The sequence below is a fragment of the Cyprinodon tularosa genome, unplaced genomic scaffold (assembly GCF_016077235.1).
Source record: "Cyprinodon tularosa strain WSP-4 unplaced genomic scaffold, ASM1607723v1 ctg1772, whole genome shotgun sequence".
Taxonomy (NCBI): domain Eukaryota; kingdom Metazoa; phylum Chordata; class Actinopteri; order Cyprinodontiformes; family Cyprinodontidae; genus Cyprinodon; species Cyprinodon tularosa.
This window is the reverse complement of record NW_024038591.1, coordinates 34369-60602: the sequence shown is the minus strand read 5'-3', so window position 1 is coordinate 60602 and position 26234 is coordinate 34369. Positions and strand designations below refer to the sequence as shown.

The following is a 26234-nucleotide window of genomic DNA, read 5'->3' as shown; positions in this document are numbered from 1 at the left end:
GAAGGGGGGAAACCAGAAAGAAGAAGAAGAAGAAAAGAAAAAACCCAAAAGGGAAAAAAAAAGAAAAAAGAGAAAGGAAATTGAAAAAAAATAAAAGGAAAGCAAGAAGGAAAAAGAAGAGAAGAAGAATGAGAAGAAAAAAGCAAGAGGGAAAAGGGGAAAAAACCAGAAAAAAGAAAAGGGCCAGAAAAACCAGAAGGGAAAAAAACCCAAAAAAGGGGAAACGAAGGAGAAACTAAAGGGCCAGAACCAAACCAAAGGAAACGAAAAGAAAGAGAAGAAGAAGCCAAAACCCAAAAAAAAAAAACCAAAATAAACAAAAAAGAAAAAGAAACAGAAAAAAAGCAGAAAAGAAGGAGAAAAAAAGGGAGAATAGAAAGAAGAAAGAAAACAAAGGGAAAGAAAGGCGAAATGAAAAAAAAGGAAAGGAAAAGGAAAAAGAGAAAGAAAAAAAGAAGAGAAAACGGAAAGGAAAAGGGCCAAAACAAAACAGAAAAAGAGAATAGAAGGGGAGACAGAAAAGGGGAAAAGCAGGAAAACAAAAAGAGAAAGGAAAGGAAAACGAAAACAGAAAGAAAAGAAAAGAAAGGGGAAGTAGAAAGAAATAAAAAGAAAAAAAAAAAACGGAGAAGCAAAAAGAAAGTGGGAAAAAAAGAAAGAAAAGGGCAGAAAGCAGAAATGTAGAAACGGAGAAGCTGAGAAAGAAAGCTGAAAAATGAGAAACTGCAGAAGCTGCGGAAGCTGCAGTAGCTGCAGAAGCTGCAGAAACTGCAGAAACTGCAGAAACTGTAGAAACTGTAGAAACTGCAGAAACTGCAGAAGCTGTAGAAACTGCAGAAGCTGCAGAAACCTCAGAAGCTGCAGAAACTGCAGAAACTGCAGAAACTTCAGAAGCTGCAGAAACTGCAGAAGCTGCAGAAACTTCAGAAGCTGCAGAAGCTACAGAAGCTGCAGAAACTTCAGAAGCTGCAGAAACTGCAGAAACTGCAGAAACTGCAGAAGCTCCAGAAACTTCAGAAGCTGCAGAAACTTCAGAAGCTGCAGAAACTGCAGAAGCTACAGAAGCTGCAGAAACTGCAGAAACTGCAGAAGCTGCAGAAACTGCAGAAACTGCAGAAACTGCAGAAACTTCAGAAGCTGCAGAAACTGCAGAAGCTGCAGAAACTGCAGAAACTGCAGAAACTGCAGAAACTTCAGAAGCTGCAGAAACTGCAGAAACTGCAGAAACTGCAGAAACTTCAGAAGCTGCAGAAACTGCAGAAACTGCAGAAACTGCAGAAACTTCAGAAGCTGCAGAAGCTGCAGAAACTGCAGAAACTGCAGAAACTTCAGAAGCTGCAGAAACTTCAGAAGCTGCAGAAACTGCAGAAGCTGCAGAAACTTCAGAAGCTGCAGAAACTTCAGAAGCTGCAGAAGCTGCAGAAACTGCAGAAACTGCAGAAACTTCAGAAGCTGCAGAAACTGCAGAAGCTGCAGAAGCTACAGAAGCTACAGAAGCTGCAGAAACTTCAGAAGCTGCAGAAGCTACAGAAGCTGCAGAAACTTCAGAAGCTGCAGAAACCTCAGAAGCTGCAGAAGCTACAGAAGCTGCAGAAACTTCAGAAGCTGCAGAAACTTCAGAAGCTGCAGAAACTGCAGAAGCTGCAGAAGCTGCAGAAGCTACAGAAGCTACAGAAGCTGCAGAAACTGCAGAAACTGCAGAAACTTCAGAAACTGCAGAAACTGCAGAAGCTGCATAAGCTGCAGAAGCTGCAGAAACTTCAGAAGCTGCAGAAACTGCAGAAGCTGCAGAAGCTACAGAAGCTACAGAAGCTGCAGAAACTGCAGAAACTGCAGAAACTGCAGAAACTTCAGAAGCTGCAGAAACTGCAGAAGCTGCAGAAACTTCAGAAGCTGCAGAAACTTCAGAAGCTGCAGAAGCTACAGAAGCTGCAGAAACTTCAGAAGCTGCAGAAACTTCAGAAGCTGCAGAAACTGCAGAAGCTGCAGAAGCTACAGAAGCTGCAGAAACTTCAGAAGCTGCAGAAACTTCAGAAGCTGCAGAAACTGCAGAAACTGCAGAAGCTGCAGAAGCTGCAGAAGCTACAGAAGCTACAGAAGCTGCAGAAACTGCAGAAACTGCAGAAACTTCAGAAGCTGCAGAAACTGCAGAAGCTGCAGAAGCTGCAGAAACTGCAGAAACTGCAGAAACTTCAGAAGCTGCAGAAACTGCAGAAGCTGCAGAAACTGCAGAAGCTGCAGAAGCTGCAGAAACTGCAGAAACTGCAGAAACTTCAGAAGCTGCAGAAACTGCAGAAGCTGCAGAAGCTGCAGAAGCTACAGAAGCTACAGAAGCTGCAGAAACTTCAGAAGCTGCAGAAACTTCAGAAGCTGCAGAAACTGCAGAAACTGCAGAAGCTGCAGAAACTGCATAAACAGCAGAAACTGCAGAAGCTGCAGAAACTGTAGAAACTGTAGAAACTGCAGAAACTGCAGAAGCTGCAGAAACTGTAGAAACTGTAGAAACTGCAGAAGCTGCAGAAGCTGCAGAAGCTGCAGTAGCTGCAGAAGCTGCAGAAACTGCAGAAACTGCAGAAACTGCAGAAACTGCAGAAGCTGCAGAAACTGCAGAAGCTGCAGAAACTGCAGAAACTGCAGAAGCTGCAGAAGCTGCAGAAGCTACAGAAGCTGCAGAAGCTGCAGAAACTGCAGAAGCTGCAGAAGCTGCAGAAACTGCAGAAACTGCAGAAACTGTAGAAACTGTAGAAACTGTAGAAACTGTAGAAACTGCAGAAACTGCAGAAGCTGCAGAAACTGTAGAAACTGTAGAAACTGCAGAAGCTGCAGAAGCTGCAGAAGCTGCAGTAGCTGCAGAAGCTGCAGTAGCTGCAGAAACTGCAGAAGCTGCAGAAACTGCAGAAACTGCAGAAACTGCAGAAACTTCAGAAGCTGCAGAAACTGCAGAAGCTGCAGAAGCTGCAGAAACTGCAGAAGCTGCAGAAGCTCCAGAAGCTGCAGAAACTGCAGAAACTGCAGAAGCTGCAGAAACTGCATAAACTGCAGAAACTGCAGAAGCTGCAGAAACTGTAGAAACTGCAGAAACTACAGAAGCTGCAGAAACTGTAGAAACTGTAGAAACTGCAGAAGCTGCAGAAGCTGCAGAAGCTGCAGTAGCTGCAGAAGCTGCAGAAACTGCAGAAACTGCAGAAACTGCAGAAACTGCAGAAACTGTAGAAACTGTAGAAACTGTAGAAACTGCAGAAACTGCAGAAACTGCAGAAGCTGCAGAAGCTGCAGTAGCTGCAGAAGCTGCAGAAACTGCAGTAGCTGCAGAAGCTGCAGAAACTGCAGAAACTGCAGAAACTGTAGAAACTGCAGAAGCCGCAGAAACTGCAGAAGCTGCAGAAACTGTAGAAACTGCAGAAGCTGCAGAAACTGCAGAAACTGTAGAAACTGCAGAAGCTGCAGAAATTGCAGAAGCTGCAGAAACTGTAGAAACTGCAGAAGCTGCAGAAGCTGCAGTAGCTGCAGAAACTGCAGAAACTGCAGAAACTGCAGAAGCTGCAGAAACTGCAGAAACTGCAGAAACTGTAGAAACTTTAGAAACTGCAGAAACTGCAGAAGCTGCAGAAACTGTAGAAACTGTAGAAACTGCAGAAGCTGCAGATGCTGCAGAAGCTGCAGTAGCTGCAGAAGCTGCAGAAACTGCAGAAGCTGCAGAAACTGTAGAAACTGCAGAAGCTGCAGAAACTGCAGAAACTGTAGAAACTGCAGAAGCCTCAGAAACTGCAGAAGCTGCAGAAACTGTAGAAACTGCAGAAGCTGCAGAAGCTGCAGAAGCTGCAGTAGCTGCAGAAGCTGCAGAAACTGCAGAAACTGCAGAAACTGTAGAAACTGTAGAAACTGCAGAAACTGCAGAAGCTGCAGAAACTGTAGAAACTGTAGAAACTGCAGAAGCTGCAGAAGCTGCAGAAGCTGCAGTAGCTGCAGAAGCTGCAGTAGCTGCAGGTTTCCATGCAAAGTCAATGGTTGACACACAGCAAGGCGCAGCAAAAGGTCCTTCAGCGTTTTGAGCAGCAGGAGCTGCGCCTCATGAGCTTCTGAGCATCTGAGGTGCTTCACAAGCAGCAGCTGCTGGAGCTGGAAAACATTTAACTTAGCTGACCCCCACATACCGGCGCTGCGCTGTCACTGGGAACTTAGTTTGCCAGCAGGTTTCTACATTTTAAGGTAATTTAGGCGTTAATAAACTGTCTCAGAGGAGTGATCATACACTCAGACCCCCCCACACCGCCGGTATGTGGGGGTCTGAGCGGCTCCCACAGAGAAATAATCTTTGAAGGCAGGATGGTAATCTGGATGAACTGACTGCACAGACCATGTTTTCAGGAGGACTTTCTCACTTCAACATAGATTCTAACTACTTTCTACCCGCTGATCACAGCTAATATAGCAAAGCTGCTCTCTGGCATCGAACACAGGAGCAGCAGAAGCATCTGGACTCACTTTACTGGACGTCTGACCTTAATGAGGATCAGAGATGAAGCAGCAGAAGCTTCTTTGCTGCGGTCTGAAGGCAGCATTAGTCCTGGCCTGATCAGCGGCTTTATTTATGAAATGATAAACTTACTTCTTTGCCGCGTGTGGGAACCACCAGCGGAGAGGTGTTAGTGAAGGACATTCCCTGCAGTGAGGAGATAAAAAAGAGGATTTCCTTCACGTCAGTCATTAAACAGAAAGCTTCATGGAGAAGAAAGATCTCACTTACAATCATGTTTTCTTTCAGCGCTTGCATTGAATAGTATCCAGCTATTCCAAAATGGTTAGAGCCTAGGAGAGGAAAGAGATCATGAAGATATTTGATGCTAAGTTTCAGTAGCTGCTCCTGCTGTTACTCTAAAGCAGGTGGAGTCAGTCATCAGGAGTCCTAAGGTTGGATGTTTAACGTCTGTTTCTGCTCTGCAGACCGTTCAGGGCGGTCTTCCTGCTCCAGCCTCCTTCCTCGCTTTAGCTTCATCTTCCCATCAACTCCGACTGGCTTTCCTGCCCCTTTTAAAGAATACCATGATGCTGCCACCACCATGCTTCAATTAGGGGTTGGTGCCTTTGAGGGGAAGTGAACCATGTTTTTCAACACATTACATTTTTTATATAAGATGTTTTTCTCATAAATTTAAATCTTTTGTCATCTGACAAAAACAAGCATTTCCACACGTTTGATTTGTTTATTCATCATTTCTGTCTCTCTCTCTTAAAGCCAGATTTGTAAGTGACTTATTTTTTTCCTGTTTCATCATCATCCTTTTTATACATATATGTTAGACCAGAAATCACAGATTAGCGGACCGCGGTCCGGATCCACCTGCTGCCTAATCTGGACCCAACCTGATTTAAACATTTATAAATTACTGCATGTTGTCAGACAGCGGTGTCTAATTTCACTTGCTCCTCTTCTCCTGTTAATACGGTAAAGCCCTGGGGAGCGTCCGGCTCCAGGCTGCACGTGATCCAAATGAGCCAATGAGCTGTCAGTCTGGGTTGCTGCTGCTGCTACTTTTAGACACAGCAGGCAAACCTGTGGCAAGCCGGGCGATGGGAAAGAAGGAGAAGACCATGAGAAAAAGAGAGCAGAGAAAGTGTGGACTGCTGGAAGAACTGCGGTGAACTGGTGAAAGAAAAGGGAAATGGCGTGCTCAAAGATGACCCTGCACGTTTAGAGGATGTTTGGCTCAACCTGCTGCTGTGAAGCAGGATTCTCCACCATGAACAGAATCAACAATAAATCTGGATCCAGGCTCAAAATGAGCTCCTTGATATGTGCTTGAGAATGGCTTAGTCTCTGGTGAAACCCAGGTTTAAAGCCTTGCAGGGCAGCCTAAAGCCCACTGCCAACATTAAGACAGAAAAAAGAAAGAAAATAACAACCATCAGTTCAGGGGTTTGAGAAAATATGGGAATCAGGAAATTATCTATAAACCAAACTGAACGATTGTTGTTCTCTACTTCAAAAAGCACTTTAGATTTTTAAGTGTAAAAATATTCTTATAGATATTCTATATATATTTGTTATTTAAAAATTTGATGTATATCATGAATTCATAAAAACCTCATTTCAGTGTTAAATTCTGTTTAAAATAACAGATTAAAATAAAAAATGTCTCTGGACCTTTACTGGTTGATCATTTTCTTTATCCCCCCCCCCTGCTGATTTTTCATTGGTTGCCGCTGAGTGAAACTAGTCGTTCTTCAGTGAAATATTTGTCATGATCTGGCCTGTTTGCTCTCCCCAAATTAGTAATTCCTCTCACCTGCCCTCTTCTTTCCCTGCCTCAATTATCATTCATTCCTCTCACCTGTTTCCTCTGGTTTATATTCAGTTCAGCCTGAGCATTCAGGGCCAGATCATTACTTGTCTTTCTGTCAGTCTTTCTGTTCAGTTTGATTTCATGGTTCATGTCCTGGATCCTAGCAGCCAGTGGAAAGAGGGTTTTAGTGTTTGTCTCGTCTCCTGATCGTCCACTGTTCCTCCCCTGCGGAGTCCTCTGGGTTTTTGGCTCATTATGGGGGGGGGGTTCAGTTTTTATCCAGTAAGCCTGGCTCCTGGGTGGAGACCAGTTTAAAGTCCTGCTTCAAGTTCCGGTTCCACGTCCTGTCTCGGCTACCCTCTTCCACTGAGCCTGCCTGTCTGCACCTGATCCTGTCTGCTCCTGTGCGTGACCACCTGGTCATGCTTCTGGTCCCAGTAAGACTCTGAACCCTCCTGGAAGCCTGTGGATGCCTGGAAGTCTGGACCCTGCCTCCTGTCTCTGTTCCTGCCTGATCTGGATCCTGCCTGTTTCTGTCTGTTCCTGTCTGTTCTGGATCCCTCACCAGGATCAGCTTCCACCATCACCTCTGGGACTGCAGCACTGGGACACTTGTGGTCTGGACTGTTAAACCAGGTAAGTGACCAACACAGTTAATCTTCTATTGGTTGATCGTGGTCACTTACCTGTGTTTCCTCCCTAGAGTGTCTGAGATTGTGCGGTGCCCCGCCCCCCCTGCCTGCAGTGTCCGCGAGCCACAGCTCCGCTTTTGTTTTGTTTTTATTTTAATAAACCTTTTGAACTTTCCTACTGACTGTCTCTCCTGAATACTGGGTCCATCTGTCCTCGGTTCATGACAATATTCAAACCCAAAAGGACCTATTTGGTTTTTCCTTCTAATTCTTTGTTTTCATTTGTTTTGTTGATGGAAGACTTTTAGTTTTATTTTGTGATTGTTGCGTTTTTTGTTCTGTTGGTTTGTGTTTTTCATACCTTTGCAGTGCGTTTGCACCTGTAGGCCACCATATTACAGGCTGAGATATTTGCAGAGGCAGGACAGACGGTACAGCAGGAGATTCTATCCTTAATTCCATTTATAGAATGAATTAATTAGGACATGATGTAGCTGGAGTGACAGAAGATGCAACAGATGGAGTGGCTGGTTTCAGATAATAGGAGGACTTTGTATTAATCTCATTTTGAATTCAGATCAATTCCCAGAAAGGATGATTCAAATAAAAGAAAGTTCTGTTTTTTTTCATGTTTTCAATGTTTTCATCAAACAAAAATCATCAGATTTAATCTGAAATCAGAGATTTTTACTCCTCATCACTGAGAGCCATGTAGCTCCACTCGCTGCGTTCATGGCCTCCAGACAGAAGCAGAGAAGTGATGGGACTCACCGTGTGCCACCACCCAGCCTATTCCAACCTCTTTGGCCTTTTTAATGGCCAGTTTCATGCAGAAGTTTCCCACCACGGGTCCCAGGAGGTTATTCCCATCCACCAGCGCTGTGGCAGCACTTTCCTTCTCCACCAGCGGCTCCCCTTCTACTGCACAGATTCCTGTCTGGATGTCCTTCAGGTACATATCTGCATGGAGAGACGACAGATGGAACCAAAACGCAGAAATTTACCAGCAGAAATTAGAAGCATTGGTTTGTCTGAATGGTCATCGAAGGGACTGTCAAATATTTTGGACATATTGAATTCTGACTCTGTTAAACCCTTTGAACAAATTAAAGCTAATTTCAATATTTCTAATAGAGATTTTTATAAATACTTACAGATTCGTCATTTTGTGAATTCTCTCAGGAGGACAGGAAAACTACGTACAAAATTGTCTGAGTTAGAGAATACAATTGTTTTGACCAAATCTTCTAAGGGACTTCTAAGATATATAGTTTGTTATCTGGCTCTGACTCCTCAGGTTATGATGCCATGAAGCTGGTGTGGGAGTTTGATCTGGGGTTGACGTTCAATCCAGCAGATTGGGAGGAAATCTGTGATGGGGTTTTCCGTAATTGCACTTCGCTTTCTATACACGAGCAGAACTTTAAATTCTTCTATCGAACATATTACACACCTGTTCGCCTTCGGAAATGTTTCCTGATGCTTCAGATCTCTGTCATAAATGCAGAATACATAAGGGCACATTTATTCATTTATTTTGGTCTTGCGACTATATTCAAATCTTCTGGAAGGCAGTTCATCTGGTGATACAAGAGATTATTGGTAAACAGTTCTCACTAACTTCCTCCTTCTGTCTTTTTAATCACACTTCAGGGATTCTCTTTAATGCAGATACCAAACATTTGCTTGTAATTCTCTTATTTCTGGCTAAGAAATGTATACTACTGAGGTGGTCAGCATTACTAGCCCCTACAGTCGATATGTGGTTATCACAAATGTCTGCTATTGTCGCAGTTGAAAAACTAACTTGTGACCTTCATCAAAAGTCGGACAAATTCCGGAGGATATGGGGCCCGGTACAATCTTTTTTACAGAAACTGTAAATTTATTTTTTTTTTATTTTTATTTTTTTTTTTAGATTTTTTCTCTCTTCTATTTTTCTTATTCAATATATCACACATTTGGCTGTCCAACAGTGTGGACTACTTTGAACCATGTCTGTTTGTATTTTGTGTATGTGGGCTGTATGTATGTATGTTCTTTTTTGTTTTCTCTCTCTTTTATGTGAACACCGCAGTGCTCCTTGTTGATTTGGGGTGGGTTGTTTTTGTTTGTGTGTTTATTTGTTTGTTTGTTTTTGTTGATGTTTATATAAAGCTGTGAAAAAAAAAAAAAAAAAAGGAAACAAGACGCACATTTCAGCCCAGATTCCCCCCAAGATGTCCAACTGTCCAACACAAAAACTCCAACATTCCGGATATTTCCAAGCTTTGACTGACCCATCCTGTTGAGTCCGTGGCTGTAGTGGCCCCTGCAGTCCGCTGTTACCAGCACCTCAGCCAGGCTTCTGGCATGGTGGGGTTTGGCCCCCACCGCCGTTAAACACCTCTCAATGAAGCTTTGCACCTCCTGCTGGCTGATGACACACCTGCAGAGCAGGAAGTAAACCAGAAAATCACAAACATCTGAACACAGGATATAATTACTGCTTCTTTGGTCTTTTTTTTATTTAATGATTTACTTTTTGTGATTTAAATCTGAGTAAAACCTAAGAAAAAAAAATGTAATGATTTATAATTATCATTTATTATCATTTCATAACAAATGTTCATGTTAAAGAAAAATAAAATGTTAAAAAAGATAGAAAAAAAAGGCATATAAACATAAAGCTGCTGACATTATGAGCTGAAAGCAGCATCATAAATATTTCAGGTCCTTCTTGTTTTATTGTTTTATTTTTGTAGAAAACAGAAATGTTTTGAAAGCTGAAGCAGGAAATGATGCTGATTTATCGAAACTCCAAACCTGAGAAACTTAAAAAAAGAAAGAAAAAACTGGTCCTTCTTCTGCGTGTTTGGAGTTCCGTACTTTTATCTTCACGGTTCTTTCCAGTAGAATATTTAGATCCATATGACTCGCTGCTGCACAGAGAGTCATATTGATGCCTCCCGGGGGCCACGGCTGAAGCTGGGGGCCGGGGGCCGACGCAGAACAAAGCCTCAATACAAACTGGAGCAATGAGGAGGTGAAGGAGTGCAGAGCTCCATGTTTCAGAGAGAAGCCGGCGTGTTTCAGCTCTGCTAGAATAGATTTCTAAACTAGACTTAATTCTAGATGTTTTCATTTGTTGCCATTAAAGCTTTACTGTGTTTGTTTTTATGGAGAAGATCTTCAGTGAATCATTTGCTGATTCCCTTCTGCTGCGACACAGAGACCTTCTGGGTTGATGTGAAACGGTTCAGATTAGATTAGATCTAGAGTTTCTAGCAACAGATGGTTTGATTGAGTTTAGGCTTTAGACTGGGTCATTCTATGCATCAATATCTAAGCATCTATATCAGTGTATCGCAGCTCTGGCTATGTGTTGGGGGGAGGGGCATTCCTCTGCTGAAATCTCATTATTTAATATGTTTAAAGGTGACATCATAGTTTCTCTTCACTCAGCAGAACAGAAGCTTTAGAAAGATTAGTGACGTTTTTAAGGTTTGACTCGATTTATTTAAGGAAGACTTTTAAATGTGGTCAGCAGGCAGTCAGGTGACAGTCAGGGGCCATGGGGGCCGACTGGCCGGGCCCTCCTGCTCTGAACGGAACACTCACAGCAGCGACATCAGATCATAGAAATATATTTGTTAGAAGAAACATTTTAAAAGTTTCAAAATCTGCCTTCCTTTATGTTCTTCTGTTATTTTCCACCGCTGCAGAATATATTGATGTTTGGTTCTGACAGATCTATGTAACACACACACACACACACTCTTATAATTGTGTGTGTGTGTGTGTGTGTGTGTGTGTGTGTGTGTTGGCCTAGTGGTCAGAGCAGAGCTCTGCTGCACTGAGAAGGTTGCTAGTTTCCGGTTCAATCCCTGCAGTTTCCAACCACTCAGGGTCCCTGAGCAAGACCCTTAACCCCCCACTGCTCCCTGAGAGCCGCACCATGGCAGCCCACTGCTCCCCGAGGGGAGGGGTTAAATGCAGAGAGGGAATTTCCCCATTATGTGACAATAAAGGGATTTACATTTTTTTTAAATATAAGTATACATTAATATTTCCTTGAGTTTTCTTACAGTAAAACGTCAGCAGAATTTATGCTGAGTCATGATTTAAAGAAAAGGATGAACAGCATGAAAATCTAAGTAGAAACCTGAGAAGCTCCAGGATCTAAAGCGACGCTCTTTGCTCAGAGCTTTAAATCTCTGCTTTCTTTCATCATATTTGCATCAAATAAAAGATGAGAAAAATAACCCCCCCCCCCCCCACCCCCCCCAGTCTCCTGTTTTCCTAAAGTCAGCTCCTGCAACAGTATAAAGGAGGTTTTTTTTCAGCCTCTATAGGCAGCTTGTTTACAGAAGGGGAGGGGGGGGGGCATCATGCGCTCTCTGCTTCGCTTTCATTCATTTAGTTTGTTTTTTCTTTATTCTAAGTTTGATCCAATGTGGAAACAGAACAAGCTGCAGATGCAGGTTATGGTGGGAATGGAAACTGATCACATGCTTCTCTGCAGCTGTTTGGCTGCTTCCAGAGTTTCAAAGAAGTCCAACTTTAAACTAAAGAGGAATGAAAGTTATTCATGCAACTAAAGAAAGTGCAGATATTGGAGCTGCTGCATATTTAGGGGCCTCCTACCGATGCATACTGTCCCGCTCTGCGCTCCCAAAGCTTCGCTGCTTGTTTGTCCTCCGCTGCTGCTGATGATCCAATGCTGCAGCCACAAGAGGAACCGCCTCCTGTTGGGGCAGGTATATCTATATCTACAGATCTGGGTTCTATAGGGATGGGGCAGGTATATCTATATCCATAGATCTGGGTTCTATAGGGATGGGCGTTTTTTGCAGCGGTTTCCAAGCAGCGCCATTTCTGAAAGGCGCAAAGCGCTTTTTGGCGCTGCGCTGTTAAACGTGGGAGGGAACTAGATCACATGCTCTGCTGGGGCCCCCAGCTGCGGGGGGGCCCACCGAAAGGGCTTGGATGAAAAACAAAGGGTCAGAATATAGAAAAACACATTTAAGCTCTAAAAAAACCTGGGAAAATAATTTCAAATATTCATAAACTTGATTTATTTTTTCCTCATCCTGTAATTTTAGATTCATGGATATAAAACCTTATTTTATAGAAAAAAATAAACAAAAATAATTATTTAGGAATTAATTATTTGGATTATCCAGCTAATCTAAAACAGGAAGGGATATATCTATGGAAAAAAAGTGATCTTTTTATTTAGATCTATGTTTAAATGAAGGTTTGATGCATCAAATATAGAGCTGAGCGATTGACTGATTGGTTGATTGATGCAACTGATTCATCAAATTATTTTGTTTATTAGGATTAATTATTTGTAAAAATCAAGATGTTTCCATCATCAGTTGATCAGTTTTTGTTGATAGATGTGACTTTCTATCTGATAAACTAGCTCTATGTGTGAAACCTGCCAACAGTTGGTTGGATGTATTTTCATTGTTTTTGTGAAACATGATTATTTTCCAAACCTGTTTAAATAAAGAGGCAAAGCTAGTTTTTATAAATAATATATGCCATTTTTATTTATTAATTTCTTTACCAAACTTAAGGTAAAAAAAAAAAAAAAGATAAATTGGATTTTGTAGGGAAATTTGGTCAGAGACTAGATTTTAAATTTCAGCCCAACTATAAAATCTTGCTGGATTAAACAGATTATTTCATTATTTGGTTCAGATTAAAAAAAGTTTAGATATGAAAAAAACACTGAATGTTGGAAACTGTAAACATTTGATCACTGCTGAACTTTAGAAATGGAAATATCCTTAAAGCTGCTCTCTTTGTTTTGTTTACACTCTGTGTATAAATGACAATAAATTCTGTCTCAGGATATGATTCATTCTTAACTGTCTCAACTTTATTCAGTTTGCTTTTATTTTGTTCCATTTATGTTTCGATTGATGAAACCAGTTAAGACTTTGTCCTGGTTTAACTGTGGAACGAAAACATTGAACTTTGTAGATTTTTGAGGAACAAACTGTGGAAAGATATTCTGGAACCTATTGGTGTGACATGCAGCTCTGCTGATTAGTTTCTTCCTTTTCTTTTTGTGTCTGACTCAGTTGTTTTTTAACTTCCTGTTTTATTTTGGTTCACTAATTTCTGTTCCCATTTCAGGCTGTTTCACTTCCTGTGATTCCCCTTTAAAGGTGCAGTCTGTAACATTGAGGAGAGAGCACACTTCGACTGAAAATTTGAAGAAAAACAGGTTTCACGTCACTCCCCCACCCTCTCTGCTTCACTCATGCCCCACCTCCAAGCTCCACCCCTCTCACAGCATCTGCGCGGCTACCGCATGCGACCAGAAGGGGGGGGGGGCGGGATTCAGCGTGTGTGAGCTGTGATTGACACTCCATCAGACGCTCCTCTGGCTGTGATTGGTTGTTTTGACTCGTCCCGAATTATTCTTTCCAGATTGAAATACAGGCAGTAGGCGGGACCAATTGAAGCAGTTTTTTTCACAGGTTACATATCACATGTACTGCTGTCTGGGCATAGGGACAGTTTTAGCCAATATGACAAAAAAGTGATTTTTAAAAACTTACAGACTTCAGCTTTAATCAGCCTTCCTGATCCTCACCTGTTTAAACCTCTTCCTCTGTTTGTCTTTGTCTCTAACGTCCCAGCCTTTATTCTACCTTGCCTAGTAGTTAAGCTAGTTGCTCTCCTTGTTTTTTGAGATTTGTACCAGTTGCTCCACCCATTGTGCATTAGCACATTTAATTCCTTTTTGTCTTCATTTCCCTGAGTTCAGTCCTGCATTTGAGTCCTCTTTGGTTGCCTCTGACAGTTGGCACTCAATAAGCGGCTTTTTTCAAGCTATGCACTGCAGGAAGAAATTAAAGTTATTGTTGTTCCCTTTCCAGATATTAAAACCTTTTAAAAATGCAACCTTTAATTTCTTTAAAAGCTGATGAGATGGCTGCAGTCGATCAGGACGCTGCTGCCAGTGTCCTCACTAAAACTAAAGTTCTTAAACTGGCTTCCTGTGTCTGTGGGAATAGACCTTATAAAACCCTCGATAACTAACCCACAAATACGTTGCACCCTTACTGCCAGTGAACTCTCAGGTCTTCTTGCTCAAATTTCCTCTGCATACCCAGAACCAAACTCAGCTTTAGTTCTGATGAGCTGAGCTGCTTTCTAGAATATTTTCCTTAAACTTTTAACTGAAACATCAGCAGCATCCGTTCAGGGTCTTTTTCTGCTTCTGCAAAGTGTTTTTAAATCATTTTGGTATTGAAAGGTGTCATGCAAATAAACCTTGGATGTTATATAAATAGTCCGACAATCTAAATGCATTTTACATTAATGTGCAGCATTTCAGGAAAGGCAGCTTCCTCCTCACATTTAGTAAATATTTGAATATCTTTTTATGGGATCTCATGTCCTTCCTTATCCACAGATTTAAGCTCTAAAACAAAATATCATTGCTGTGCATCAGGTTGGAGATTTACTCACCTTTATGCTGCTTTACAAGATGTTAACTGCTTTTAATGTACCAGTGTCATCAATCTCCAACTAAAAATTAGCTTCTTAATTTCAAACTATATATTTTAGGAGCTCCTGTTTGCTGAAGAAGTGTTTGGGCCTTAGAAGGTGTTTTTTTTTTCTGTTGCCTTCACAGAGCTGCAGAAACGGCTCCTGAAAAGAGCAGGAGGAAGTTTGCAGCCCCTCCCTCTGTAGGGTTATGATTATCCTCAAACATCTGGGAGCATTTCTCTCTCTGACCGCACAAGAAAAATAGAAAGCTAGAAGTCCTGGGCTATGATTTACGTAGATATAAATAAAGCAGAAGCTTGTAATGTAAAGGAAGTCACCAGGAGCACAGAAGGTGGACATGATGAGAGGAGGAGGTTTCAGGGCCTCCTATAGATTAGCATTGACGTCTGCATTGCTAATCAGCTTAGCGGGAAGTTACATTAACTTAGATCTTTATCATTATACCTCAAAGCACTGAATTAATTAAGTCATCTAACAAAAACTGATTATTTTTCATAATGTTGCATCTTTATTAAATGACCTCATAAAAGTAAAACATTATTATTCGAATCTATAATTGTAAACGTGTAATTTTGGGTTTTATTTAGTTTCCTGTTTTACGGAAATAAAAGTAAACTCTGGGTCAGATGGGATCTGATCCGACAACAAGCAACAAGTAGAAGAAGAAAAGTCTTAGAAATAATCAATCATTAAACTGAGAGCAGTTGGAGCAGCGTCCTGCTCCACCGTCGGCCGCCATGTTGGCTCCTCTGTAGTGGCGGCGCCGCCTTACATCTGAACAGCATGTTTAACACGGGTTCCAGAATTAGAAGTTGTGTATATAGATGTTAGTGGACCAAACACACAGCTGGAAGCAGACCCACCCCACAGTCAGGCCACTGAAAACCCCAAATCATCCCGTTATAGAAGCAGCAGCCAGAACCACAGGAGGCATCGGAGGGAAGCAGCTGCTGTTAGAAAAATAAAATCTCTTTCTCTTCTTTTACTGATTCACCATTTTACTACAGAGTTGGATTCATTTATTTCAAAGGACGACGAAAAAGGTGTTACAAAAGAAAAATACTTTAAACACAAAAACGTGATAAAATACAGTAAAAAGGAGAGATTTATAAAGTTATGTTAGAAATGCTGAAATACATCTAATATTATTAATTGGCTTCTCATCATTTTGGCCTTTAAACTTTGGCTATTTTTTTATTCCTGTTTTTCAAATTCTAGGTAACATAAATACAATAAATACCAAAATCAAGCGGACTTCACACGTGTGTTCATGTCAGGATTTAAAGTTAGACTAAGGAATTAGTTTAGGTTTTGTTTGGTCATAATTCCCCCCCCCATGTGCAGCAGATAGATGTGATTTTGCAGAGATGTTGAGGCAAAGTGAACGAGCAGGATTCTAACTCACTCCTCTGACCAACATAGAAAGTGACTCTAGAATATTGATCAACTCTAAAATGCTGTTTTAATGCACATCTACACCTTAAAGGTTTGTGGCTGCTTTCTTAGCCGAGTCTGCCTCATCTGCTATGAGATCTACAAAGTGTACATCTATAGTGAACCAATAAGAGCTTCTTATGCCTGCAAAGGTAAGACGTAAGCAGCCGAGCTGAAGCGATAAGAAGCGTCCTGAGCTCAGTGAAATTTACCTGGAAAGCTTCGTCTCTCAGGAATCCATATTTTCATCCATCTGTTTCGCTGGAACAGCCATAAATGGTCATCAGCTACTAGCTGTTAGCTTAGATGAAGATCATTTTATTTTTCATCAAACTCACTGTGACGTCACTTCCTTTATTACAGGATTTTATAATTCAAACATTCTTGCTTCCAATAAATTTAATCTATCCCTTTAATGTTTCTATTTATTCCTTCATTTCTGCCTTTGGTTCACAGCGTAAAGCATCAACAGGTTTTAAGGTTTCGCCTTTTTTTGCGAATCATTTTAGGAACAACTCGGATGTTTTTGCTGAATTAGTGTTGAAGGCTTGTTGTCGTCTTTGCTTTGGCAGAGAGATCCTAAAATAAATAATCAGCGTCACAATAATTCAGAATCTGAGCAGAAGTTTTAACATCTCTGCACAGAACAAATCTTTTTTTATTGTGTCTGTCATCATCATCATCTGCATCCAGCGGGGGGTCTGGCCCTCCTCTACCAGCTGAACAGCTTCAGGAAGTTTTGGAAGCCGTCTTCTCCCAGGAAATCATAGGAACCCTGAGAAGAGCCGAGGTGGACCAGCAGGAGGACGATGAGGACGACGGCCAGCAGAGGAATCAGCAGGTTCCAACCGGCTGCCAGGATGTTGTACCATTTGGCTTTATCTGAGCACTCCTGGGCCAGCTGCAGGTTTCCCAGCGTCTTCTGGTCCCGAGCCTGCAGAAAACACAACATGTTCACTATTAGCTTAAAAACACGTTTTTAGTTTTCAGCTTTTTGCTGCATTACAACAATAAACATGAATGTAAACCTTGAGATTATCTGTAACAGAAACTAATTCATAACTGTGAAGATATTTTTTCTGATGTCTTCCTTGGATCAGTGGCTCCTCAGTGGGCCTAAAGCATTCCAGGTCAGCTCCAAGGCTTATTTATGTGGGTGTCCAGCAGGAAGGTAAACCTCCGCCCCTCGTTTCAAACCTCTCTCAGGTTTCCTCTTGGCTCATTCGTTCTGCTGCAACCAGACTCTACAATGCCTCACTGCAACCGCAATAACATGTGCAACGGATAATGTGCAATTAATATTTAATAACCTGTTCCTCTATATTTGATACGCAGTGCAATAACTATAAATATCCATCTATATAAATAATCACCCTGTGCAATAACACAGCATAATAAACCTGCTATAAAGGTGAATGCACTGTATATAATGTATATATCCCATCATGCACCTTTTCCTTCCTTTGGCTTCTTCTTCTATTTGAGTTGATGGAACGAGTCATTTTTCTGCTGTGAGATCAATAAAATCAATCAATCAATAAGTTATAAAGCTTTTATCTTCACCCATCCCCTCCCCCCCTGCATCCTAGCGGTATAAAAACCTCCACCTACATATCTAAAGAAGGCATTAATGTGTTAATGCTCACCACTAACTCACTACTTTACACTATTCATGAAAAGTTTCACACAGCAGAGCTCCTCCTTCCAAATGTTTGCTCCAACATGGAGCAGGAATGTGTTTCCAGTATTAGATGAAGGTCGGCTTTATTCTCACTGGGATTAAACCAGGAGTGACTGATGAAGTGGATCCATCCGTTTCCTGCCTCTTTCTCCGCGGCCGCATCATGGAGGCGGCGGTCGAAGCAGAGAAGCCCAGACTTCCCTCCCTGAGGCGACACCAGACCAGAGACATCGTCCCTCCAGCGTGTCCTGGTCCTTCCACCAGGCCTCCTCCCAGTGGGACGTGCCTGGAACACCTCCTGATGGAGGCGACCAGGAGGCCTCCTCAGCTGGCTCCTTTCCACGTGGAGGAGCAGCGACTCTACTCCCAGCTCCTCCCGGGTAACTGAGCTCCTCACCCCATCTGGTTAATTAAGTGGATTTTTAAAAATATCTGGTTGTTGGATTTTGACCAGAATTTCCTCATTGTGGACAATAAAGGGATTTTCTATTGTTATCTATTCTATTTTATTTTAAGGAATGTGATTAAATTTATAACTTGGAGGAATAAGATTTGTAGTCTTTATAATTTTCGCTATCTCTAAGGTCAGTCAATAATCCAGGTCAGCTACAGTGAAATCTTCCCTTAGCTCTCTACTTTTATATCTAAAGGAAAAATATTACAGGACATTTCAACATTTTTCTTGTCTTATGCTCTTTGTACTATATACACTCTCTGTCTGTTGTATTTCTATCTTCAATGGCATCCTGCTTTAACTCTTTGTGCTCTATAGAAGCTACTGGAACCAGAATTTCAGCGAAGGAATAATCCCCAGGGATTAATAAAGCTGAGTCTAAGTTTAAAGATGTTCAATAAAAATGCAGAGGAGTTTAAAGATTTTTATTTTTCAGATGGTTTTAAAACCCTTAAAGGTTTCCTTTCTCTAACATGCACTACTTAGAGTTGGGCCATTGCTGTGGATGTGGTCCCAATAAGAACAAATGTAAAAGAGAGGAATCACATTAAGCTTTGTAAATCTGTCTTCAGGCTTTAAGAAGAGAACGCAGTCAAGTATAGCGTTACTCCATCCCTCTGCAAGCGCTCTCTAATTTCTCATCAGTACTCACCCATTAAGAAGATGCCAATTATACCGTTTTAACTCCCCGCTTTGAGTCACAGCCTTTAATTGATGCGCTGAGCCAAAGGCAGCCTGAGGTTCAAAGCTATGCAGACATGAACCAAACAGCCAATGGCTCGTTTTGCACACGGCACGCTTCTTTACAGAAACATTGTTTTATTCAGGAACTGCTCTGAAGGTGCTTTATTGTTGTTGGTAAAACATCAGCCGGACTGAGTCACCAATCCTAGTGGATTTGGAGCATTTGGATTTGGAGCGTCCCAAAGCACCGCCGCTCCATGACGGCATTCCATTACATTGTGTGAGAATCCATAAAGGTTTTATTTTTAACTGGTAAGAGCCTTCTCATTCACAAAAACAAAATGGCGCCTGTGGTCGGCAAAGAAAAGATGGCCACATCCTGCTGGTCTGGATTATTTTTATAACTTTGTACAGGATTTATTTTTCAGCCTCGCATTTGGAATAAATTACCTCAATTTCTCTACATGAAACTCAAAGACATCTGAGAATAAAACTAGAACTTTAACCCTAATTTGAAATGTTGCAAATGTCCAAATTTGGTCCATTTTATAACATTTTAAGCTTTAATCTCCTTTGCGAATAAATTTTAGCTCGGATCACAAGTCAAAGGATTTAGAAAACGTTTGCAAAGCTAAACATGACTGGACTGAATAAAACACTTTCCACAACTAGTGAGGATTAAATTGGTATTTTTTTCACACCAGATCCTGTTTTAATCTCTTCTAAGTTGTTATAGAGTCAGACTTCCAAGGCAGACAGAAGTAGGATAAAACCACAGGCTCACCTTGATGGAGTAGATGAGAGCCATGAAGCCCAAACAGCAGAAGTTGACATAGAAGGTGTTGCAGAGGGACCAGAGCAGATAATCCCGGGGGGGATTCTTCCCCACGCTGCCCATGTTGACCACGGTGGATCCGGCCGGCTTACGGGCCGACTTGCAGTTAGTGAGGGGGGTGCAGTCAGATGGGAAGTTGTAGGAATGGTTATCCATGATAAATGTACGGTTGATCTTAAGGTCTGCTCCCTCTGGATGGCGAGTCTCTGTTGTGAAAGTGCCCCCCCCCCCCCTGCTTGGGAGGCTTTTAAAGGCCCTTGGAAAGGGAGGTGGCTGGAGAGGAGGCCTGGGCAGGGTCCTTTAATACACAGCAGGTCTGTCATTATGTGGCCAGGCCTAAAGGAGACTGAAATAGAGAGAAGAAAGAAGAGAACATTTTCTCTGAGAACGAGCATCAGGCAGTCCCGAACTTCAGCTTCTTCGTCTTTTTCCGAGCAGCTGTGTCTAGAAATAGAGTGGGTGTAAAAAAAGATGAGACCCAGCAGCTGGAAACCCCAAAATTATCGATATTTTCACCGTCTCCAATCTGTATGAATTGGGTCAGTGTTCTGGGAATCCACAAGCTTTTCAATACGATGTGTTGGAATTTCGTCTCGTTTCTCCAGAAGAACTGATGTAAAGGGGTCGTTTTATTGGCCACTTTGTTCAACATTTAGGTCCTCAAATCTTCCAAAAGAACTTTGTGACTCCAAAATACGGGGTAGTTCATCCGTATGGTGCTTTGAAACTCATCTGGAGGTTTGCTTACAGTCCTGGTCCAGACCTTTACTTCCTGGCTGCTGTCTTGAGGAAATGCTTCAATGTTTACTGAACCTTAACTCACCAAAACATTAAGTTTTCCTTTTATTACAGAGAAATACGGTATAATAACAGCAAAGATAGATCAGGGGTCGTTCCACAGCACAGAGAGAGGAGGCTGCCTCAGTCTCTGCTTTACTCCTAAAGAACAGAAAACAGGTCTGATAAATCCAACCGGGACTGAAAACCTATTAAAGCTTAAACAAAAAGCTTCTTATAGTAGGAAGGAAATCCCAGATTAAAACCAGCTACAGAGTCTCACTGGAAAAACCTGAAATGCTGTTTGTTTTCTACATTTATAACTTTTAATAGGGACAGAATCTCTCCTGCCCTCCTTTGATTTATTGTTGCTATGAAATCTGCTAAATTAGTTAAAACAAGGAAGTTTGAAAGAAGTGTGAGTTATGACACTGCCAGCCTGAGTTCTAGTCCAAACCAAGTCAAAGGTCATTTTTTTATTGTCAACATGCTCGTCTTAAAAGCTCCTTTTTCACTTCGGTCGTTTCATCATCGATGCTCTGATGATGCATGCATCAGAAACTCCTTTCATCAAGCTAAGGTTAAAAATGAGGCAAAAACTCATTGAGTAACATTTTCACAATCGTACAGATTAAACTAAATTTAAGATTCTATTTTTAAAGTCATTAACAAGCCTATGGCAGGACAAACAGCCATGCACACAAGCAAAGACAGTTTAAAGACTTAACAGTCATCTTTGACTGTATGTTGAATTACCTGCAGAGAGATAAAGATGCAGATTTCATTCACACCACGACTTGAACCCAATTCTGAAGTTTGGTTCTTTAATAGAACTGAGATTATAAAATGTCATAAAATCATTTATTCATGCTTCTTTTTCTATGTCTGCTTCTGTCTCCTTAAACCCCAGTGGGCCTCAGCAGATGGCCGCTCACACTGAGCCTGGTTCTGCTGGAGGTTTCTTCCTGTTCAAAGGGAGTTTTTCCTCTCCACTGTCGCTACAAGCATGCTTAGTGTGAGGGATTGCTGAAGAGTCAATGAGTCGATGCAATCAGCCGGTTTTCCTTAGATAGAAAACTTTGAATCAATCTGACTGGATGATCTGGTGAACTGGAGAGTGACCTGAGATGACATGATGGGAATTGGAGCTATAGAAATAAACTAAATAGAATTATTGAGGAGGATCATTTTAAAAATAATAGCAGCAAATCAGGTGATCTCGTCTGTGAGTAAAACAATATCTTCCTGCTGGTTAAAGCTTGTTTCTCTCTCAAAACCAGAACGTTGTGGAAGAAAACAGGAAAATGCAATTTAAATACACTATATTGCCAAAAGTATTTGCTCACCTGCCTTGACTCACATATGAGCTTAAGTGACATCCCGTTCCTAATCCATAGGGTTCAATATGACGTCGGTCCACCCTTTGCAGCTAGAACAGCTTCAACTCTTCTGGGAAGGCTGTCCACAAGGTTTAGGAGTGTGTTTATGGGAATTTTTGACCATTCTTCCAGAAGCGCATTTGTGAGGTCGCACACTGATGTTGGACGAGAAGGCCTGGCTCTCAGTCTCCGCTCTAATTCATCCCAAAGGTGTTCTATCGGGTTGAGGTCAGGACTCTGTGCAGGCCAGTCAAGTTCATCCACACCAGACTCTGTCATCCATGTCTTTATGGACCTTGCTTTGTGCACTGGTGCACAGTCATGTTGGAAGAGGAAGGGGCCAGCTCCAAACTGTTCCCACAAAGTTGGGAGCATGGAATTGTCCAAAATGTCTTGGTATGCTGAAGCATTCAGAGTTCCTTTCACTGGAACTAAGGGGCCAAGCCCAGCTCCTGAAAAACAACCTCACACCATAATCCCCCCTCCACCAAACTTTACACTTGGCACAATGCAGTCAGACAAGTACCGTTCTCCTGGCAACCGCCAAACCCAGACCCGTCCATCAGATTGCCAGATGGAGAAGCGCGATTCGTCACTCCAGAGAACGCGTCTCCACTGCTCTAGAGTCCAGTGGCGGCGTGCTTTACACCACCGCATCCGACGCTTTGCATTGCACTTGGTGATGTATGGCTTGGATGCAGCTGCTCGACCATGGAAACCCATTCCATGAAGCTCTCTGCGCACTGTTCTTGAGCTAATCTGAAGGCCACATGAAGTTTGGAGGTCTGTAGTGATTGACTCTGCAGAAAGTTGGCGACCTCTTCGCACTATGCGCGTCAGCATCCGCTGACCCCGCTCCGTCAGTTTACGTGGCCTACCTCTTCGTGGCTGAGTTGCTGTCGTTCCCAAACACTTCCATTTTCTTATAATACAGCTGACAGTTGACTGTGGAATATTTAGGAGCGAGGAAATTTCACGACTGGATTTGTTGCACAGGTGGCATCCTATCACAGTTCCACGCTGGAATTCACTGAGCTCCTGAGAGCGACCCATTCTTTCACAAATGTTTGTAAAAACAGTCTGCATGCCTAGGTGCTTGAATTTATACACCTGTGGCCATGGAAGTGATTGGAACACCTGATTCCAATAATTTGGATGGGTGAGCAAATACTTTTGGCAATATAGTGTAATTCAAAGAGTGAAAAAAAATGGCAGAGACTCAAAGATGAAAACAGGAAAATACTTCCTGATGTCATACTGACAAAAGGTGAAGAGGATAGGTACTTAAAAAGATTAACCAGAAGTAAGTGGTCAGCACCTTGGTTCCGGACCAACCAATCATGGTCAACCTTCTATTATCAAGTGAGGCTCATTTTCTATTTAGGAACTTTTCTTCAAGCCTGATTTAACCAATATTAGAAAATCTAGCTCTTGCTTTAAATTCGGTCCTGACTCACAGTAATAATACTTTTGTAAACTTGCAATGTTCTTTTCCAGGCTACTAGAATGCTGTTTTTTATTAAAGCATTTAGACCTAATGAGGCTCAGCAGCCTTCCTATTCTTCTGGTTTACTGGGCCTCTTCAGTGGGGAGAAGTAAATTGGTCATTGGTGCCACTAATGGATACGTGAAAAATAGGTATAAAATTAACTGGAAATTTCTTGGCTTTCAAATTAATTTTAAGAAAGCAGCATTTGATTAGTGGTGTCTTGATTTTTGGATTTGAAGCCTCTTCATCCTTAACAAAGTGAAGAGCCAGCAGGTGGCGCTGTGCCCTTTCTTTTCTGAGGAGACTGATTTCTTACAGACATTAACAGGGAACTGAGGAAGAAATATTCCTCCTTCATTTTTAACCCTAAAACTTTTCCACAGTCAGATTCATTAAATGATCAGAGTAACAACAGAAAACATTAATTATATCTACATCTAATCCAAACTGCATTTTCAATAAACACGACTGAGTAAAAAGTTCATGTTCTAAAAGGCTGAGGTGCGTTTCAGTTACTTACATAAAAAATAGAAAAATATGTCGTTATTAATAATTTGGGGCTACGGGAGGAAATAAAAAAGTCAGGGGAAAGTTGGACATCAATTAAAACTTAAAGCCAAAATTCTTTGCTAGCAGAGGATGGTTTCGATCCATCGACCTCTGGGTTATGGGCCCAGCACGTCTGCATTTCTCACCCAACGAGCTTCGCCCCTCTCCATTCTCACGTTGGACGATTGACCAATGGCGCATCAGCTCACAATGGACCGAGCCTATCGGCGGCCGAGCTCACAATGGAACTCCGCCAATCACCGCCGCGATATACGGAACCAATCAACGTCCGAGCTTACAATGGATACAGGCCAATCACCGTCACTCTGCTTGAGCCTATCAACATCCGAGCTCACAATGGACCTCGGCCAATCCCCGTCACGATTTACGAGCCAATCAATGTCTGAGCTCACAATGGAAGTCGGCCAATCAACGTGAAGCATAACTTGTAGAAAAAAATAGAGAGAGAGAAAAAAAAGAACAACTTTCTGATCTTCTTAGAAAATTAAAAAAGAGAGAAAAAAGGTTGCCGATCTTAGAAAATTTAGCTCTCGATGGCCAACTTTTTTCATCAAGAAAAAAAGAACCTTACAGTAAGTATACATTTATATCGTTTATTGTTTCCTTCCATTCAAACAACGTTATTCCCTCTTTATTTCACATTAGCTACGAATAACATAACACAGATGATGTCACATTTTCCCTCTTTATTACACATAAGCTAAATATAATATACTGTAGATTGAATAAATTAATGGTATTATGTCACATTTTCCCTCTTTATTACACATGAGCTAAATATAATATACCATAGATTAAGTAAATTAATGGTATTATGATGTCATGTTCTGTTAGCAAACTGACACAGTTTTAAAAGGTTTAATTTAAAATGTCAGTAAAAATGTTTAAATCCTTTCATCTCATACCAATTGTTAGCTGTATAAAGTGCATTAATACTGTATTATGTTTGATTCTTCTCTTTTTTTATATTGTCTTCAGATGAGCACCAAGCCAAAGAGCCATAAAGGGATGGGAGATGGGGAGTGGATGGCAAGGCTCAGGGCATTTGCCAGCAGTGGGGTTTGGGCTTCAGATGCTGGAAATAGACCAGCCCCAAGGCAGAAAAAATGGTATGATCTTTATCAGAAGGTGAAGTGAAGCCACTGTATAAAATAAATTAATAAATTAATAAAAAAAAGATGCATGAGTAATTGTCATTAATAGGATGATGCTGTAATGTTTCAGATAGAAAAATGCCCCATGCAAGCCCAAGGTCAGACCACCCTTTTTGGAGGGTCTGTGTCGTGTAATTGCAGCTTTCACTCTGCTAAGGTAAACTGGTTTAAAATAACAGCTATGTCTTGTCTTTTACAATTCTGGTGAATGTACGTTCCAAACTTCACACCTCCATCAAAATACACAGGTATTTTAATTTGATATATGCAAAGGAAAAAAACTGTTAAACTATTGTATCACTAAGTCACTAATATGTTTAAAGAGTGAATAAGGGTTTTGCTATCTGTGTTCATTAATTTCCCACAGGTGAGCTGTTCTGGGCCCTCCTCTGGCCCCTGCTGCGGCTCCTGTTCTGGGCCCTCCTCTGGCCCCTGCTGCGGCTCCTGTTCTGGGCCCTCCTCTGGCCCCTGCTGCAGCTCCTGTTCTGGGCCCTCCTCTGGCCCCTGCTGCGGCTCCTGTTCTGGGCCCTCCTCTGGCCCCTGCTGCGGCTCCTGTTCTGGGCCCTCCTCTGGCCCCTGCTGCGGCTCCTGTTCTGGGCCCTCCTCTGGCCCCTGCTGCGGCTCCTGTTCTGGGCCCTCCTCTGGCCCCTGCTGCGGCTCCTGTTCTGGGCCCTCCTCTGGCCCCTGCTGCGGCTCCTGTTCTGGGCCCTCCTCTGGCCCCTGCTGCGGCTCCTGTTCTGGGCCCTCCTCTGGCCCCTGCTGCGGCTCCTGTTCTGGGCCCTCCTCTGGCCCCTGCTGCGGCTCCTGTTCTGGGCCCTCCTCTGGCCCCTGCTGCAGCTCCTATTCTGGGCCCTCCTCTGGCCCCTGCTGCGGCTCCTGTTCTGGGCCCTCCTCTGGCCCCTGCTGCAGCTCCTGTTCTGGGCCCTCCTCTGGCCCCTGCTGCGGCTCCTGTTCTGGGCCCTCCTCTGGCCCCTGCTGCGGCTCCTGTTCTGGGCCCTCCTCTGGCCCCTGCTGCAGCTCCTGTTCTGGGCCCTCCTCTGGCCCCTGCTGCGGCTCCCTGTTCTGGGCCCTCCTCTGGCCCCTGCTGCAGCTCCTGTTCTGGGCCCTCCTCTGGCCCCTGCTGCGGCTCCTGTTCTGGGCCCTCCTCTGGCCCCTGCTGCGGCTCCTGTTCTGGGCCCTCCTCTGGCCCCTGCTGCAGCTCCTGTTCTGGGCCCTCCTCTGGCCCCTGCTGCGGCTCCTGTTCTGGGCCCTCCTCTGGCCCCTGCTGCGGCTCCTGTTCTGGGCCCTCCTCTGGCCCCTGCTGCGGCTCCTGTTCTGGGCCCTCCTCTGGCCCCTGCTGCGGC

The 26234-nt window shown here is 42.6% G+C and overlaps 2 protein-coding genes across 2 annotated transcripts; both read right to left on the bottom strand.

The window, feature by feature from the left end:
• Positions 1-4513: 4513 nt before the first annotated feature.
• On the bottom strand, positions 4514-11606 carry LOC119781481 ((2R)-3-sulfolactate dehydrogenase (NADP(+))-like). Its single transcript, XM_038281965.1, has 5 exons — positions 11543-11606; positions 9196-9344; positions 7688-7876; positions 4748-4809; positions 4514-4663 (listed from the first exon to the last, which is right to left on the bottom strand). The coding sequence occupies exons 1-5, from the start codon at positions 11548-11550 to the stop codon at positions 4586-4588; spliced, it is 486 nt and encodes a 161-aa protein (XP_038137893.1). The 5' UTR covers positions 11551-11606; the 3' UTR covers positions 4514-4585.
• A 3824-nt stretch (positions 11607-15430) lies between these two features.
• On the bottom strand, positions 15431-19771 carry ifitm5 (interferon induced transmembrane protein 5). The gene is made up of 2 exons (XM_038281963.1): positions 19472-19771; positions 15431-16802 (listed from the first exon to the last, which is right to left on the bottom strand). Exons 1-2 carry the CDS (start codon positions 19676-19678, stop codon positions 16581-16583), a joined length of 429 nt encoding a protein of 142 aa, XP_038137891.1. The 5' UTR covers positions 19679-19771; the 3' UTR covers positions 15431-16580.
• Positions 19772-26234: the final 6463 nt, after the last annotated feature.

Excerpts from the sequence above, each read along its gene's own strand:
- LOC119781481 (XM_038281965.1), bottom strand. Across the intron at positions 4,810-7,687 it reads AGGCTGGGTGGTGGCACACG|GCTCTAACCATTTTGGAATA; the intron begins GTGAGTCCCATC and ends TTCCTCTCCTAG. Across the intron at positions 4,664-4,747 it reads CGCTGAAAGAAAACATGATT|GGAATGTCCTTCACTAACAC; the intron begins GTAAGTGAGATC and ends TCCTCACTGCAG.
- ifitm5 (XM_038281963.1), bottom strand. The coding sequence starts at position 19,678 with ATGGATAACCATTCCTACAACTTCCCATCTGACTGCACCCCCCTCACT. Across the intron at positions 16,803-19,471 it reads CTCTCATCTACTCCATCAAG|GCTCGGGACCAGAAGACGCT; the intron begins GTGAGCCTGTGG and ends TGTTTTCTGCAG.